Below are 18029 nucleotides of genomic sequence, written 5' to 3'. Positions count from 1 at the left end.
TATTTCTTTTCCATTATCTTCTTCACCGGTTCCTCCTCCTTAAAGGTAATAAAGCAGAATCCACGCCTCTTATTGGTCTTGTTGTCCATAGGGAGCTCTATGGATTCCACCTGATATCAAAAAAAGTTTTAATACCTCAGTTTGCATGTGACTAGACAATAAAAGCACAAGTTTAGTGGGGGAGAAATGCACAAAAATCCACATTTGACCCTCAAATACTATTCTGCAGTCTCTCTCCCCATTTATTCTAATCTTTTGAAAGAACTCTTCAAATAAAAATATCCAGTCCTCCTGAAACTCTTCAAATTTATTTATAAAAACCAGATTCCCAGGATACTGACATTTGCTACCTCATTCAAGGGTCACACATTCAAATGGCAAAAAAAAAAAAGAGGGGCGCCTGGGTGGTTCAGTTGGTTAAGCGTCCGACTTCGGCTCAGGTCATGATCTCATGGTTCGTGGGTTCAAGCCCCGTATCAGACTCTGTGCTGACAGCTCAGAGCCTGGAGCCTGCTTCCGGTTCTGTGTCTCCCTCTCTCTCTGCCCCTCCCCTGCTCATGATCTGTCTCTCTCCGTCTCTCAAAAATAATAAATTTTTTAAATGCCAAAAAGGAACAGAAGACAACTTCAAGAAAAACAATAAAGATGACCGCATTTGGGAGAAAATGGGGAGTGGTGAGAACATATAACTAACCAAAGGGGGAGGCTGCTACTTTCATCTTGAATGACAGCTACCATACAAGGTGGCAATTCCCATGTTGCTTGCTCTTCCAATTATCTAAGAAAAGCTAGATACCCAGATACTTGTAGGAAATACCTCAACCTAGATATTAACAACAAAACATCTTCTGTTTAAATCAAGCAAAAGATGTCTGCAGGCTGTATCTGGCGGCAAGGCCACAAGTTTCTCATCTTAGCTTTGGGGCGCCTGGGTGGCTCAGTCGGTTAAGCCTACGACTTCAGCTCAGGTCAGATCTCATGTTCGTGGGTTCGAGCCCTGCGTCAGGCTCTGTGCTGACAGCTAGCTCAGAGCCTGGAGCCTGCTTCCGGTTCTGTGTCTCCTTCTCTCTCTGACCCTCCCCCTCGCATGCTCTGTCTCTGTATCAAAAATAAATAAAACATTTAAAAAAAAAATAAACATCATCTTAGCTTTAAGCCATTAATTCACAAAAGGAACTTCTGTTCCTTAAGTCTGTAATTTGCCTCATAAAAATTGCACATGTACATTTTTAAATTGAGATGGCACTACACCTTATTCTTAGTTAATTCATTTCTTTCCTATTCTCAACGGAACCATTTCCTTCTATTATCTCAGGTAATCCAACCTGGATTTCTTCCTCACATTTATATTTTTGCCTACTAAGTTGGTTAAATTCCTCAAGGTAAAGAATGTCTCGGGGTGCCTGCGTGGCTCAGTTGGTTAAGCATCCGGCTTTGGCTCAGGTTATGATCTCACAGTTTGTAGGTTCGAGCTCTGCGTCGGGTTCTGTGCCAATAGCTAGCTCACAGCCTGGAGCTTGCTTCGGATTCTGTCCTGCTCTCTCTGACCCTCAACTGTTCGTGTGCTGTCTCTCAAAAATAAATTTAAAAAATGTCTATTCCATCTTTGCATAATCTGTACCTTCAATAAATGAGAAAAATACAATCATCTAATCTTCAAAGATCTGCTAATGAAGTATTTACAATATCCTGCTTTCAAAATAAATCACATAATCAGCCCAAACTTCAAAACTTTGAAAATATAATGTGACAATTATATTCACACTAATTTTGACAAAAACTGGGTCAAAACATTATCACATACCTCACCAAAACCACCAAAGTACTCCCTTATTTTCTCTTCAGGTGTATCTGGAGAAAGGCCACCAACAAAAATTTTTTTAACAGGCTCTTTTGTTTTCATGGCTTTGGCCCTTTTAGGATCAATCACCTTTCCATTCAATTTATGTTCTTTCTGATCCATGACCTAAGGAAATTGAAGTTTTTCATTTTAAGTATGTATCTTAATTGAAGTTCAGATTATTAACTTATTTAATAATTATAGTTAAATAAATATAGCTAATGCCAGGTATATGCTGACTTGCTTATGGTTAAAGAAGTCAATTTGTGATGTCACATCAGCTAATAATGGAACTGTTCAAACCTAATGCCAGTAAGAATGGAGAGGAGGAGAAACACAAATTTAATCAATTACTAGAAAACTATCTCTCCTTTAACTGTCAGCAATATAAACTTGATTGCTACTTCCCCTTAGCCCAAGAAATTCCAAAATCTATACTTCTGTGAACTTGATCATCTCTTTAATTAGAGGTCTTTAAATCTCAGGATTTTTAAATTTTTTTTAAAAATTTTCATTTAAGTAGAGTCTGGCATACAGAAGGCATTCAGAGGACTCTTCATAAAAGTATTTATTGGTTAAGAACCATAGCTCTTCCTTCATATACTGCAAAAGGGGAAATCACAAATGGGCAAATTAGTGTATCAAACTATCCACATCTTATATTATTAACTGATCAGAACACATAACACACTACCTTATCTACACTCTCCGACTCTTTGAATAGCACAAAGCCAAAACCCCGTGATCGCCCTGTGATAGGATCTAACTTCAGAGTGCAGTCTACAACTTCACCAAATTTGGAGAAGTAGTCCTTCAGATCTTTCTTTGTAGTGTCCCAGCTAAGGCCTCCTATAAACATTTTCCTGTAAAGACAAAAAGTAATATTAAAATGCTAAAAACAAATAAATTTTGTCTTCAATATCCATAACAGTAATACCTTTTCCAAACTGCACCAATTTATTGGGCAGTGTATTAAATAATGTCCTCCCTACGTAATCATGTATTAAGAACACCCCATTCCAGTTAGGTTTTGCTTATCACTGCTGCATCTGCCTAATTATAGTGAGCAAGCAGCAAATTCTTTGGACTCGCCAAAAAGATCAACGTAACCCCAAAGTAAATGTACTGTTTGTCTTTCTTAAATTACAAGTTAGACATTGATGAAAGCAAAACACAGAATTTTAGTTCCAAATTTCTCTTTCAATCATCATTAAACTTGTAAGAAGGCTACATAGTTCCCACTGTCACAGCAACCAGCATATTTCTATGCTGAAGCTCCTTTCTATTTAACAGTAGTTCTCTCATTAACAAAACTCTTAGCACATAAAGTAGAAAATTTTAAGTCTCACAATGAGGTTGTAAGCTAGGTTTTGGGAATGTGCTAAGAGTCCTTAATAAAGACAAAATTAATGTAAATAGTTTAGTGAACAAGAATTACCCACTGAAGCACAATCCACTAGTTAACTTATAGGATTTATTTACAGTAGAACCTCAGTTAACCAGCAATAAAATACTTTAAACCTTGAAGATGCTAAAAGTGGCAGGTGGTTAAGAGGAAACCACCAAAACACTTTAAGACCAAAAATACATAACTCAAAAAAATTTTCCTCTAGTGAAATATTTTTTTATTACAGCAATATGCCATCATGCTTAGACTTGGCAGCTCTGATTCCTTTTACATCTGCCCTCTTTGCCACTCCCTAGCATGACCCAAAAAGTTTACACATACCTCCTACCCTTTAAAGAGACAGGACTGGAGACTTATTTTTAAGGGTAAACTGTCAGAATTTGTTATGTGAAGGCTAAAACTTTCACAGGAATAAAATCATGCTTGCTCAATGACTTCTTGTCTTTGTAATGGGGGTGGAAAGTATACTAACTTTCAGCTCCAGACAGAAATTAAAGCAGGAAAACATCTCCATCTTGTGGGCATTTAGGACACTGCCACCAAAGCCAATTCCTGCAACAAGAGGCCAATTGTGTCCCTGAAAGATCATCTCATTAAGCTTTTCCCCTAAAGATGCCAGATTAACTGAGGTGTTACTGATCTTACTTTCTTACCAAAGACCTGTTTTTAGTTCTAACAACCAAATTAACTTTCAGCACACAAGAAGTCTTACTTTAAGTATTTAGCTTCCCATTTCAGATTAAGTTTTCAAACTAGTACATGTATATTTCAACTAGTTCATGTATTTCAAACTAGTAAATTTTCCCTTTTTTCCCATTTCAGATTAAGTTTTCAAACTAGTACATATATTATAATGTAAATCTGGGTCATTTATATGCTTAACTTTTAGGATATCCTCTAATAAAATATTCATGCTTGAGGTAACCTTTATGAACTTTCTGTATTTTATAATCAAATGAACATAACAAAACATACATAATGTACAGATAGTTTTTAATGTTTACTGCCAATTTCATGGGGGGAAGTTATTTTTTCAATTACATTTTCTTTAAGATAATGCATCTTCTAAAACCCAATCCTTGTGACTTGAATTTATGCCTTAAACACTTTACTTTTAACCTAAAGATCCAGAGCACTTCCTTCAGAGATGAAAGTTCATTAGTAACATTTACCCTTTCAAGGCAAGAACACTAATGTATTTTTATAAGTGAGAAATAAACTATAATGCAATGACCTCTTGCTCAGGTATCAATGGCAATTCTAGAACAGAAACAACTTCAATTAAGGTGAAATTTAACTAATGAATTACCACCTTCTAGGACTACAGAAATTTTCCATCAATAATTTAACAATCTGAGATGATTTCAGTCTGAAGAGAATAATTAACAAAAGCCTTGTTTTAAAAACCTGAAGTTGAGGGGTGCCTGGGTGGCTCAGACACTTAAGCACCTGACTCATAATTTTGGCTCAGGTCAGGATCTCAAGAGATGGAGCCCATCTGCTTGGGATTCTCTCTCCCTCTCGTGCTAGAGCGCTCTCTCATAATAAATATTAAAAAATAAATAAATAAATAAATAAAAAGCTAAAGTTGAAAGGTAAGAATATTGTCTCACCTGTCCCTCTGATATTAAGACGGAACTACATTTGACTTTAATTTCACCAAGGCAAAGTTTACGTTGGGTTAAGTATCTTTGATTTAAAATTATTTACGGGGTGCCTGGGTGGCTCAGTCAGTTAAGCATCAGACTCCAGATTCCATTCCAGCTCAGGTCACGATCTTATGGGGAGATCGACACCCCCCCAACCCCCAGGTAGAGCTTGTGATGTTTGGCAAGGAGCCTGCTTGGGATTCTTTTTCTGTGCCTCCACTGCCTGCATGTTCATACACGCTCTCTCAAAATAAATATAACGTTAAAAAAAATTTTTTTTAATCATAAAAAATAGAATTATTTAAGGAGTGCCTGAGTGGCTCAGTTGGCTGCGTGTCTGATTCTTGATTTTGGCTCAGGTCATGATCCCAGGTTCGTGGGATAGAGCCCCAAGTCAGGCTTAGCACAGAGCATGAAGCCTGTTTAAGATTCTCTCTCTCTGTCCCCCTCTCCCCAACTCGCACTAAGGAAAAAAAACAAAACAAAATTAAACAAAATTGCAAAAAAATTATAACCCTATGAATGAGACTGAGGCATGTTCCATTATTACTCACAAGCCCCAGATGTTTTCACAGCATAGAAAGTCGGTTTTCTTAAAGCATACTAGCCCATCAATTGGCCCAATAAAGAGCTTTCTAAAGAAACTTTTCACCTTTAATAGGATTGTTAGTACAGAAGTAATGAAATTTGTCTACTTGAAAGCTAAAAGGTCACTTGAAGATGCTGTTTTTCTAAACAATCAAATCCCATTTGAACAGAATTTTTAAAACTCGCCAACTATGATTTAAACATATTCCACAGGATGATTATTTCCCAAAAAACTACAATGAAACACATAGTAAAACTTCAGCTATCCAGCACCTTTAGAGAATGAGCCAAATATTCCACCTTCTTTAAAAGACGGCCTGCCTTCCAATCTCTCCCCAGTTATTATTTGGGATGAATTTTTTTCTGCAACACACACATCTGCCTTCTTAAATACAGTAGTAACCATTTAACGCTGTATAGGTCAGTCACCATTAATTTATATTAAGCTACTGTTAGCACGCCCAAAGGCTCCTCTGAAATGAGAGAACAATTAATACACTAAGGGCATCTCATTTCTTACTTTTTTTTTAACAACTTCTATTTTTCATTTTTGGCACGTTAAACACCTGTTGCTGTTAAATCCGCCCCCCTACTTTGTAGGGTGGGTAGCCAGCACGAACTTTGCAAATTTTGTGTAAAGTTAAAAAAAGTAAACAGTCTGAGCAAGAGCCTAAGTGGCTCTTCTTTGAGACAAATACATTACCATTTTGGCAGCCCAAAGCACCTTTTTTCCCCTATTCTAAAAAGGAAGGCTGCTGTACAAATGATAACCAGACAGGTAAATATACTACAATGAACACAAACTGTTCCAGATGCATTCCATCTTAACTAAATGTAACATGTTAAATATATCACATTCAGGAGGCACACCAAGATAGCACAGGAAAAAAAACTTTTGGATAAATGGGAATTATCTTAGCCTCTCAGAACACTAGCATTCTGACAAGCTCTTCCTAAAATTATGATAGAAGATAGATAGAATTTAAATTCTTTTATATTACTGTATTTTGCTTAAAGCACACCACCTACTGTCGATCGGGATTACCTGTACTGCTGCCTTGAATACCAAGAGTGAGTTTCAAGATGCTGTCGCTCCTGCAAACACTTTCAATGAGGTAGACTGAACTTCAGAAAAATCCTAAGCAGCCAAGTTAAAACGTGACAAGACTTGTTCAAATAGGAACAAAAGTGGGCCCCTAATCCTACAAGTTTAAAATTTGATCCTTAGTTATAAGTGAATCAGCAATCCTAATTAAAACAGAACTTCATCTACAGAATTTTCCTGATCATTTAGTTTCTTAATCCTATCTATAAACTACTGAGCACCCCAGAGGCAATACAGTATTCAATTTAAAACACCTACTCAATGGGCACCTGGGTCGCTCAATCAATCAAACTTCCCAACTCTCAATTTTGGCTCAGGTGACAATCTCATGGTTTTGGAGAATGAGTCCGGAGTTGGGCTCTGAGCTGACAGCACAGAGTCTGCTTGAGATTCATTCTCTCCCCCTCCTCTGCTCATGCTTTTTCTCTCAAATAAACTTTAAATAATAGAAAGAACACCAACTTAACAACTGAAATCTCCTTGCTTTTTACAGATATTGAAATTACACCATATTATAATATTAAATAGCAGCTACAAAGTTATACAACTCAGTGCAGATGTATTTCCAAATGCTATTGCATAGTCATTTAGGAATTAAGACTGATTAGTGGGACACTCTCCTCTAGAATAAGTAGATTTAGAGGTAGTAAGCCAAACAGCCTGAGTTTATGTACTACCCCCCCACCACTTACTAAACGTATGACCCTTAGGAAAACAAAATACCCATGATTATTTCCACATCTGTAAATGAGAGAACTAAAAGCCTATTTCATGAATCTTCAGTAAGGAGGAAATGAGCTAATGCAGGGTTCCCTGACTGGCTCAGTCCACACAGCATGCCACTCCTGAACTCAGGGTTGTGACTTCAAGCTCCATGTTGTGTATAGAGGTTACTTACAAAGAAAAATAGTATTGGGGTGCCTGGGTGGCTCCTTCAGTTAAGCCTCCGACTTTGGCTCAGGTCATGATCTTACAGTTTGTGAGTTCAACTCCCACGGCAGGCTCTGTACTGACTGCTCAGAACCTGGAGCCTGCTTTGGATTCTGGGTCTCTCTCTCTGCCCTCCTCCCCCATTCACACTCTCTCAAAAATAAACATTTAAAAGTAAAAAACTTCTAAAAGGAAAAAATAGTATAATAAAGGAGCAAATACACTTCAAGGGCACAGAACGTAGTCTGAAACATCCCAAGTGTTCAATATATAAAGTTATTTTTAAAAGAGCACAATTTAATAAAGCAGTATTTTCATTTATTCATTGGTTTAATTTTTTTAAATCTGCATGAGCTATATGAAGTTGCCGAAATTAACAGGAAAGGGCTAGAATGAGATTTTATATAAATGGATCCTAAGATTATTTTCAATACTAAATACCTTAGGAAAATCCAGAAGTGTTTAAATATCCCATGTAAAAAATAGACTAGAAATTAGATTGTCTTAAAAACTCAAAATATAGTTACAAATTATAAAAAAGGTAATACATATGGAGCAGGACTGGCTGATGGAAATGTTGATTTAATACTGTTTTTTCACACCCCAAATAACATTCTCTGTACTACTGAGATCACTAGATTTAACACCCCAAAGTTAATACTTTATTTAAAGATCCGTCTCCTAAGAAGTCTCTACTTTGAAACACCTTTTTCAAGGTAAAATGATAAAACACCATTACATTCCCAATTTTGAAATAGGGCCAAAAAAAATATCCTGTAACTTTCAAACACTTCCTAACAACTCCTGATTTTCCTTATGTGGTTTCATAACAAGTTCTGACAGTTTAAAAAACAACAGAATGCCAAGTACATAACATGACTGGCCAATCACTGTCACCTTTCAGAGTAATATTACTCAAGTATACCACTAATCCTTATTTATATTTTCTGGTATTTTATCATTAAAATTATTCATTTAAAATCCTAAAATGACAAAACATAATGAAACCCCACCAACATGTATAAAATCAGTAATTTTCCTTAGAAAGTACAGATTTAAAGTAAAGTAACTAGTTACCTATAATGGAGGGGCAGGGATTACTTTTTACAACTAGATGATACCCCATGGTAGGGTAATCATTTTGCAATCTGTATTAAAAATACCTTTGGAAACAGACTGACCAACTTTTAACAGGTCAGTAAAGATTAACTTCGCTAGCCTAGTATATGAAGTCTCAGTACTACTTTATATTTTGACTAAAAAAGATAAGTTGAAAACATAATGACAGCTTTTGAATAAACTTTAAATGTTTAACCCAAAAATCTCCCCTTTCTCCTTTCATTCCAGGGAAAGAATGACTTCCTATAATTTTACTTTTAAAATAATCTCTCAATCAGCTTTAGAAGGTAAACTCCCATCTACCTGAAGGTTAAGGAATGAGGTTTCCTTAACCTAGAGGTTAAAATTCTGGTTAACTGAGATTTCTACACATTCACAATTCTGCAGTTTTCTACTGGAAATCAATTTAGACATCAACACTAAACTCAAAAAATGATTTTTGCCTTTCTTGATGAACTTTAGACTCTTGCCATGCTTTAAAACATTACTTTTCAACAATAGAAAAGAAAAACTTTCATAGAAGACTGCTTCCATGACAATGATTATTGGTTGCTTTCTGAGCATATTTGCTAATCATCTTTCATCTGTGTTTCTTACAAGACTAAAGGGAGAGAGGGAGAATTTCCTAGCTTGAACTGTGTGGTATTTTCAAGTCTAGATAAGCAGGAGTTTACAGGACATGACCCAATACTTAACATCTGTCATCTTGATTATTGGCAACACTACCAGTAATAAAAGTCTCCCCACCCCCAAATAGTCTTGAGTATCTAGCTCCAATATACAATTTAATACTCCAGAAACTAAAACATGCTTACCTTTACTCCACAGGAGTAAATCACTGGCAGTATCAACTATTAAGGCACCGGATAAACACACACAAGCTATGAAAGCAGGCTATGTGGTCAATCTTCCTGTGGTGAGCATTGTTTCCAACACAGAGATCAGCAAACCAAGTAACAAACAGGTTATATTACCTGAAACCACACTGTTTGAAGTGAAGTAACAGAAAAAGATCCCACGCTTCCAGCATCCAGTTCAGTGCCCTATCTACTAAAATGTTGAAGCAGAACTAAAATCAAATAAAACTTTGACTAACAGAAGTTATATTTCACTTCATTTGTCAATCTGCACACACACTTGAGGTGCACAGCTTTAAGTGGAATAGGAAAAAAGTTGTTATTCTATTCCTTTTAAAATGCTTTCAAGCATAACGTATCACCTGAAGACTAAAACTAATTCTCCATGTTGGTCATAAATCACATATCCCAATAGTGGATTCAAAACTTTTTATATTAGAGTAGCCTCACAGAGGACAGAAGACCCAAACAGTATTAAAAATAAACAGTAAAGAGGTGCCTGGGTAGCTCAGTCGATTGAGCGTCCACTCGTGACAGGGGCACAGGTCTGATCTCACAGTTGTGAGATCGTGAGATGGGGGGCCTGCTTGGAATTCCCTCACTCTGCCCTTCCTCCACTCGCACTTTCTCTGTCTCAAAATAAATAACAGTAAAAAAAATACACAATAAATATACTTACAGAAACGGTCACATGACTTGAGGGAAAAACCCAGGCCCAAGGCCAGGTATTTATCTTTAAAGACAGCACTGAAAAACCTCAATGATTTTCCCTAAATCCAAACCATAAAGGTCAGGTGCTTCTTAGTATTTTCCATATTAGAAGATTTTGTAATGAAAAAAATGTAACACTCCTCCCTTATATGTTCATCATTTTGAGACTTGAGAGCAACAATTTCTGCAATTTTAACACTGGAAACTTATTAAAGGTTCCAAAGAACACTAAAATTCAGACCATCTACTCAGGGTCTTGACTTTAGGGTAAACCCAATTTTACTGAATTAAAGGCCAGTAAATTAGGTAGGAGATTGCTCTAAAAGTATTGTTTTAGAAAGCAACATTCAGAATGCCCTAAAACCTCTAGGGTATAGATAATAATCTCAATTATTTAAAACAGAAACATTTATGCACATTTCTTAAAAATTTAGAGAGCAGTCAACCCACAGTAAAATTCACAAAATTCTCAAACAAGAAGAAATCACACGTTAGTTTATATGCTAACAGTTATAGGACTAGATCTACTGCCCTATTACAAAAGTATTACTGTACTTTGGCTATGAACTAAATGGAACTATTTTTGCTTCCTACCCAGTTCAATGCAGGCAAGTCAATGTACCTACCTTATAAAACTATCTGAAAGCTAACACAGTCTTATAGTTTTCCACTCATCTTGATATTTAAAGAATCACATAGCAAGCAGGTAGATTGCTACATTGGCGTGTATATTTTGACCAACCCGAGGTCAAATATATTTTGTTTCCTTCTCTAAAAGAACTGAAGTCCTGTAAAGAACATGTGCCCACACCAAAATGGGAAATTCCAGTGTATTTGCTTACAAGTCAAAACTAGGGATGTTAAGTTGGAAAGATTAAAATAAGGTGAATTCAGGAAAACATTTACTACAGAAATAATTACTCTAAAAGTCTGAAGTATGGAAACATCCACAAGAGGTATAATAGGCATGCCCTCAAGAAGCGCTGTTTATTCATATACTCAGCATAAAATAAAAAAAACTTTGGGGCATCTGGGTGGCCTAGTTGGTTAAGCACAGGACTCCTGAATTTGGCTCAGGTCATGGTCTCACTGTGGGATCAAGCTCCCTGTGGGGCTCCATGCTGACAGGACAGAGCCTGTTTGGGATTCTCTCTTTCCCTTTCTGCTCACCTTGCTCATGCTCTCTCAAAATAAATTTAAAACTTTAAAAAAACAAACTTTAAGTCCACAACAAATTCATTTTTTAAACATTTTTAGGATTGCAATTAATCACTTTATTTTCAAGTTAAAATTATAAAAACTCATTCACACACAAATTTAAGAAACTAAATTCAGATGGTTTTAAATCTAGTAGAGCCAGTCTTATCCTCACTCCGAAGACTATTATTAAACTGCTGCACGATATCCCTCACACTGGAAGACAGAGAAAGCAACAGAGAGTGGGCAAATGCACACACCAAAAAGAAAAACAAGAGTATCTCCAACAGGATGAGGCTGGCTGATTAGGCAGGAATTTTAAAGTCAAATACTAGACTTGAAAAACAAAGACATTATTTGTTAAACATAAACTTGCTTAACTTAAAATGAACTTCCGTTAAATCCTAACTGAAGAAAATGAAAATAGGTCATAATCTCAGACTTTCATTATCAATATTTAAGTGTCCATTTTTCCTAAGAGGTTGCTCAAAAAACTTGTTAAGTTACACTACTGGGTAGCAGGGCAAGAGTAATTCTTACAAGAAACAGAACAGTGATCTCAAACCTAAGTTTATGGTCCTTTCTAATCACTGAAAATAACTGCTTATGTAAGATTTAAGATATGGAATAGAGTAAAAAAAAATCAGGTGGACAGTTTAATCTTACTTAGACACAGTAAGCAGTGAAAATGAACTATCACAGTGCCAAATGGATTATTTTTATCAAAAGTACTTTATTTTGTATGTCAAACTAACCCGTCTTTTTACTTTTCCCTTTTCCTTATTTCCAGTCTGCTTTATCTGCAATATAAAACTGGACAGATTTCAGTGGATGAGAATACAGAATTAAAGCTCGTATAATATTTAAATGTTATCCCAACTGGATTCTTCAAACAGAATGTAGTTTGTACAGCTCTAAGTCAACTATCTACAAATTGCTGGCCCTTGAAACTCCAGTGGTGATGGATACAAACTCCTGGAAAACTCAAATATAATCAATCCTAAAAGCAGAAAGATTGACATTAAAGAGAAGAAAGAAATAAAAAGAATAATCTACTAGCCTTCCAAGAAAAAATCATGCAATTTCGTTACACGTGAACCAACCAACTGTAATTAACATTCCAACCAAATCACACTGAAAATAAAAAATCTGATAAGAGCTGCATGTAGTGAAAAGCCACATCAGCCCGCCTCTGAATAGTACATATCCAATTGTTACTCAAGTTCAACTAACAAGTATGGTTGGAGATAAAATAATTTTTGCACAATACATACACACGCTACTTTAAAAATTGTTTTACTTTTCACATATCCAAAACATTTCAGTAGAACATGCAAGACATTTTAAACACACAAGATTTTTGTATCACATAACCTTTAACAATAAACTTAGAATTCCAAAAATGTCCTAAGAAAAAGAAATCAAATTTGAAATTACAGTACTGTATTTTCTTGTTCAAATATAAAAATGTTACTAATGATACTCAGTTTTATTTAACCAAACCACAGTTACATGCATTACCACAGACCAAAAACCATGTAATGGCATTAATTTTGCCCAAAGATCACGCACGATGCCTAAAAAGGTTTTATATCCCAGGCACAAGATATCCTACTGGACTATGTCTAGAATTTCCTGGGGATCAATGGGCAACTAACCAATACACAGCCTCTGCATGTTATGACTACTGAAACCTTTATAATACAGAAATAAAATTTAAAAGTTTTACCATTCTTCCCGCTGTGCCGTCGCTGCTTCAGAGTGTCGTGGGGAGGAGTTTGAATGGCTAGGGAATTAACAACCGGTACAGCAACCAATCAAAATTCTAGTTTTAGTTTTTGACATTGTTAGGGCTAAAAACTTTAATTCATTTACACTTCAGTTCAACAGTAGGTAACTACAAAGTCAGCTGCTTTGTGATTTGAAAAGTCAGGGCTAAAGCCTGCCCCCAAACAGCACGTTATGCAATTAATCATTTTGTGCCTCTGTCCAAAGAACAGAATTCAGAAATAAAAACGAAAATGTTAAGGATATAAGTTTCCAAATATTTAACATACTTTTTTCTTAAACTACATGTAATTCAAAATTTAGAAAAGCTAGTTTCCCATCCCACCTCTCTTTTCCCAAAGCCGACACAATCAGCCTGACAAGTCTGCCTAGGCTGAGATTGTTAAACTCAACATTCGAAAATGCTTCTCTTTCCCACCCTCCAAATCTAGTGTTCTTTCCCAATAAAGAAAATGTTTTCTAACACGGGATCAAAGCGACATCTTACTGATTTTACATTCCACACCGTTCTCCTTGTTATAGCGAAGAAAAAAAAAAAATCACACACATAACCCATTACAAAATGGAATGGAAGCTTTAACCCAAGAACAGCGGTCGGTAACGGGAGTAAGAAAACCTAACCAAGAACCCCGATTTAGTCCCTCCTGCTAACTCCTGTATTATGCTCCCGCTCCCAAATGCTGCATTCCAATATATCAAACGCAGCTTCAAATGGTATACACAACTTATTCCAAATGGAGGAAGGCAACTCAGTTACTTAAAAACCTGCAAAAAAAAATCATGCCATAGCACAATAAAGACTTTGTTCATTTTTATGAAAGAAGGCTGGTAGGCCTCCTTTAACGGTAAGAGAGCGGGAAGGAGAAATCAAGAGAGACCAAAAAAGGATCCTGGGCACGGGGATAGGGTGTAAAAAAAAAAAAAAAAAAAAGAAAACTGCACATTAAAAGTAAGGAAGGTTACAATCCGTAAGCACAGTTAGGGAATCCAATAGCTGAGGCGCGAAAAGGGTGCGCGGTTAGAATAACTCCCGAGGTGGGGGAAGGGCAGCCAGCTAGCCGAGCTAGAAACAGCTCCAGTCAAGTGCAGGCCCCGCCGGCAAGGAACTTAACCAAAGCCCATAGAGCAAACACCAACGTACCAACAAGCGATTCAGGGAATCTCACCAGGCCCAGTATGTTCCGTAGGCTGAAAAGTAGGGCCTATGTACTCAAGCTGTAGTTCATAGCGTATCGTGTAAAAACCAAGAGACGGAGACCAAACTTACTTAAATACTAAGAAAACATTCGGCCTGAAGCCGAGGCGGGGGAAGATGAGTGAGCGGCTTACATGTTTCCCAAAGCATGTGCTTATAAAAAATGGCATCGTCTGGGGATGCTAAAGTGGACGCACCAAATAAACCTTATGTCCCGGCATAAAAGCTTCTGAGTCTACATTTATGCCTGGGACTTTATAAAACAAGGAAGGAATGGGACAGTGAGGCAAGAAAAAAGCTACCCCTCGACAGGCGGGAAAAAATCCTGGCGGCTAAGTCGGTGGGAGGAGACCCATGGCGAGGGAGGGGAGGAGGGCGGGCCAGGGAGCAGCATGGTGACGGCTAAAGGTGGAAACGTGTGTGATGGGGGAGGGGGCGATAAGCAGGCAAGGGGGAGAAGGAAATGAGAGCCCCGGGGAACCCCCACGTAGAAAAGAAGAGAACTGTGGAAGAGGACTGCACTGGGGGCTGGAGGGCGGGCAGAGAGCGGGAACGAGGCCTAATGGCGGTGGGATAAGGAGGGGGAGGGGGACTAGTTGGGCCTGACTATCCCGGGTCGCCCCTTACTCACCCTTCATCCTCCTCGTTCTTACTGGCATCGATCTTCGCCCCTTCCGACTCGGCGCTGCCCCCTTCGGTGCCTCCAGCCGCGGTTCCGCCCCCGGTCCCGGCTCCACTTCCCGCCGCCGCTGCCCCCTGCGCCGCCGCCACCATGGCTCCCTCCTGCTCGCCTGCCGAGCCGCCTACCGCCGCCGTTGCCGCTGCTGCCGCCCCGTCCCCGCCGAACTGCTCCTCCGACATAGTGCTACTGCCTCCGCAGCCGCCGAGACTACACCAGCCGCTGCCGCGAACCGAAACTAGCAGCAAAGTAATCCCCGCCGCTGCCGCGCGCCCGCTCTACCGCGCGAAGCACACAACAAGACAGAGAAGGCGCGCGCGGCTGCAAAGGCTCCTGCGCCTCTCCCTGGCCTGCCCCCCTCGCCTCCCACACTCGCGCAGCGCGCACTCCCGCTCTCTCTAGCTGCACTAAAAAAGAATAAGCAGCAGCGGCGGCCGCTCTTGCCTCCTCCTCGCTTTAATGGCGCCGCCGCGGACCACCTAAAATGGCCGACGGAAGAACGGCGCGTCCCGGTCACGTGACGCGAGAGCGCGCCCTTTGCGCCTCCCCGCCCCCTCTACCACTAGCTTTTTTCCTCTTCCTCTTCGGTCCCGCCCTCTCGTTCCCTTTTATACCTTCCCCTCACGCGCCGCGCCGCACAACTTGGGGCCTTTAAAAGGAACCGGAAATTGCGTTTCATAAGACCGCCGCGCGGGGACCATCGAGAACAAGGAACGCTGGTTCGAATGCGCAGCTAGAGGGGCCCTCTCCCTCGCCCCCGCCCTTCCGAGGGTTCCTGGAGTCGGCCCACCCACCCCGGCAGCTGCGTGCGGGAGCGGCGGCGTCGGGCTGGGGTGTGGCCCCGCCTCCCTGTAGGCGATTGTGCCGGGTGCGCCTGTGGCGTAGGGGTGGGGGAAGGGAGGCGCACAGCCGGCGGCTCCCGACTAGTAGTGCCCCGGCGGGGGAAGGATGCTACCTGGAGGTAGCGGCCCCGTGACTGTGGCTCTGTCCACCGCGGCACCTGGAGACGCTCGCCGTGCGCCAAGCGGCGCGCGTGCACGGACTGCCGCAGCTCGGCGGTAGTTGCTCGCGACCGGGTGACATTGACGATTTCCCCGACTGCCCCCGCCGGGCTTCCCGACCCCAGGAGAACAGGCTGAAGCTGCTGAGGATTATAATGGGCTCGTTTTTTTTTTTTTTTAAGTTTACTTTCCAAGTAAGATTGTTGCTTGCTTGCTTTTCTCCTGAAATTTTTCCTCAGAATTGGGTAACTGGCATATTTTAAAGATCAGGGATTGTTTTGCTTGATTAATTTGAAAATCCTAAACCCTAACACAATTCTTTGAAACACACGGAGTTGGGAAGTGTGTTAGATCAACCAGGGGTTCATTTCATTGAATGTTTTTTAGTCCTTATACTAATTAGAATATATAAATGCTGTGAATCTTTACGAGGTTTCTGAGCTTGCTGTCTTGTGGGATTTGGTTTTTAAAAGAACCGCTAAGCGTTTCTTGGCAGGATAACAGTAACGTTCTTTAATAGACCCATTAAAAATCCCAGATGTCGTGGCTGGAGTTATTCGGCTTTGAGGTATGCCTACAACATACACCTAGAATACACCTAGAAGAAAATTGTTTTTAGGTTCTTCTTTAGTCAACAAATAATTATTTGCCGGTTCAGTTTGTGTCCAGGCTCTGGGAAACGAGTAGTGCAAAATACAGCAAAGAACTCTGAAGACAAATATTTTTTCCACTATGTAATTAAATGAATGTGTATTAATTGGACACTATCCAAAAATCTCAAGATGATTAAAAATCTATTTTTTTACTAATCAAACTAGCTGAATTTGTATTACAGAATAATTAAAATTGAAGAAGACATGAAATTTTGAAAATGTCTTAAAGTTATAATTATGGGGTGCCTGGGTGGTTCAGTCCATTGAGCCTCTGACTCTTGGTTTCAGCCCAGGTCATGATCTCGCTGGTTGGTAGGACCGAGCACTGGATCAGGCTCTGCATTGACAGCATGGATCCTGCTTGAGATATTCTCTCTCTCCCTCTCTCCCCCCACCCTTTCTCTCCCGCCCTCCGCCTCTCTGTCTCCTGTCCATGTTTCTCTCTCTCTCTCTCTCTCTCTCTCTTAAAATAAATAAACCTTTTTAAAAATTTTTTTGATATTTATTCATTTTTGAGAGACAGAGCATGAGAGGGGGAGGGGCAGAGAGAGAGGGAGACACAGAATCCAAAGCAGGCTCCAGCCTCTGAGCTGTCAGCACAGAGCCCAATGCAGGGCTGGAACTCATGGACTGGGGGTCATGACCTGAGCCAAAGTCAGAGGCTGAACTGACTGAGCCGCCCCGCTCTCCTTTATTAAGCAAATCATACACAGGCAATGTCAAGAACGTCTCTTAGATCAAGTGGTGGTGACTTCAGACATGTCTCCTCCTGTCAAAATAATAGCGTAGGAGAAAGTGGGTATTTCTCAAACCAGATATTTAAATTTAAAGACGACTAGGACATCTATGGATTTTTTTTTTTTTGTCTTCAAGAGAGGATTCTTTTGCTTTTTATTTATTTATTTTTAAGATAGAGCTCAAGCAGGGGAGAGAGGCAGAGGGAGAGAGAATCTGAAGCAGGCCCCGCATTCAGCATGAAGCCTGACGGAGAGCTTGATCCCAAGACCCTGGGACCTGAGCTGAAATCAAAAAGTTGGACGCTCAACTGACTGGGCCACCCAGACACCCCAGCGGATTCTTTGACTTTTAATACAGCTTTAGACATGCCCACCTTTTAGTAATAGACTTTCCCAAACAGGTTCATTTTAATTCACAAGTGGTCCAGTAGCTTCTGGACTTCCTGGGAATTTATATTGAAAATTCTGGAAAACCTAGGAGTGATTTTAAAGCTATTACCTTTACCGGTATGCTATGTGAGTCTGGATAATGCCATATTAGTTATGTTCCCACTTAATATGGTCCAAATCTC

General features: G+C 39.5%; 1 protein-coding gene across 5 annotated transcripts in view; it reads right to left on the bottom strand.

Annotated features, from left to right (window-relative positions):
• The window catches only part of HNRNPD (heterogeneous nuclear ribonucleoprotein D), a 19122-nt gene extending 3545 nt beyond the window's left edge, over positions 1–15577 (bottom strand). Inside the window, exons 1-5 of one of the 5 annotated variants that reach the window (XR_003910621.1) lie at positions 15019–15577; positions 13134–13190; positions 2535–2703; positions 1805–1966; positions 1–110 (exon numbers count right to left, since the gene is read on the bottom strand). The exon at positions 1–110 is cut by the window's left edge and continues 22 nt beyond it. Coding sequence is in view for 4 of the 5 variants with exons in the window: in XM_029944216.1 (XP_029800076.1) it covers positions 1–110; positions 1805–1966; positions 2535–2703; positions 13134–13190; positions 15019–15248 (728 nt within the window). In the remaining variant the exon portion in view is untranslated. The remainder of the gene's footprint in view (positions 111–1804; positions 1967–2534; positions 2704–13133; positions 13191–15018) is intronic. The other 4 variants (XM_029944216.1, XM_029944238.1, XM_029944229.1 and 1 more) reach the window with 4 other exon arrangements.
• Positions 15578–18029: the final 2452 nt, after the last annotated feature.

The sequence above is a fragment of the Suricata suricatta genome, chromosome 1 (genome assembly GCF_006229205.1).
Source record: "Suricata suricatta isolate VVHF042 chromosome 1, meerkat_22Aug2017_6uvM2_HiC, whole genome shotgun sequence".
In the NCBI taxonomy this organism is placed as follows: Eukaryota; Metazoa; Chordata; class Mammalia; order Carnivora; family Herpestidae; genus Suricata; species Suricata suricatta.
Note: the sequence above shows the minus strand (reverse complement) of the source record. Positions and strands in the feature narration are given on the sequence as shown.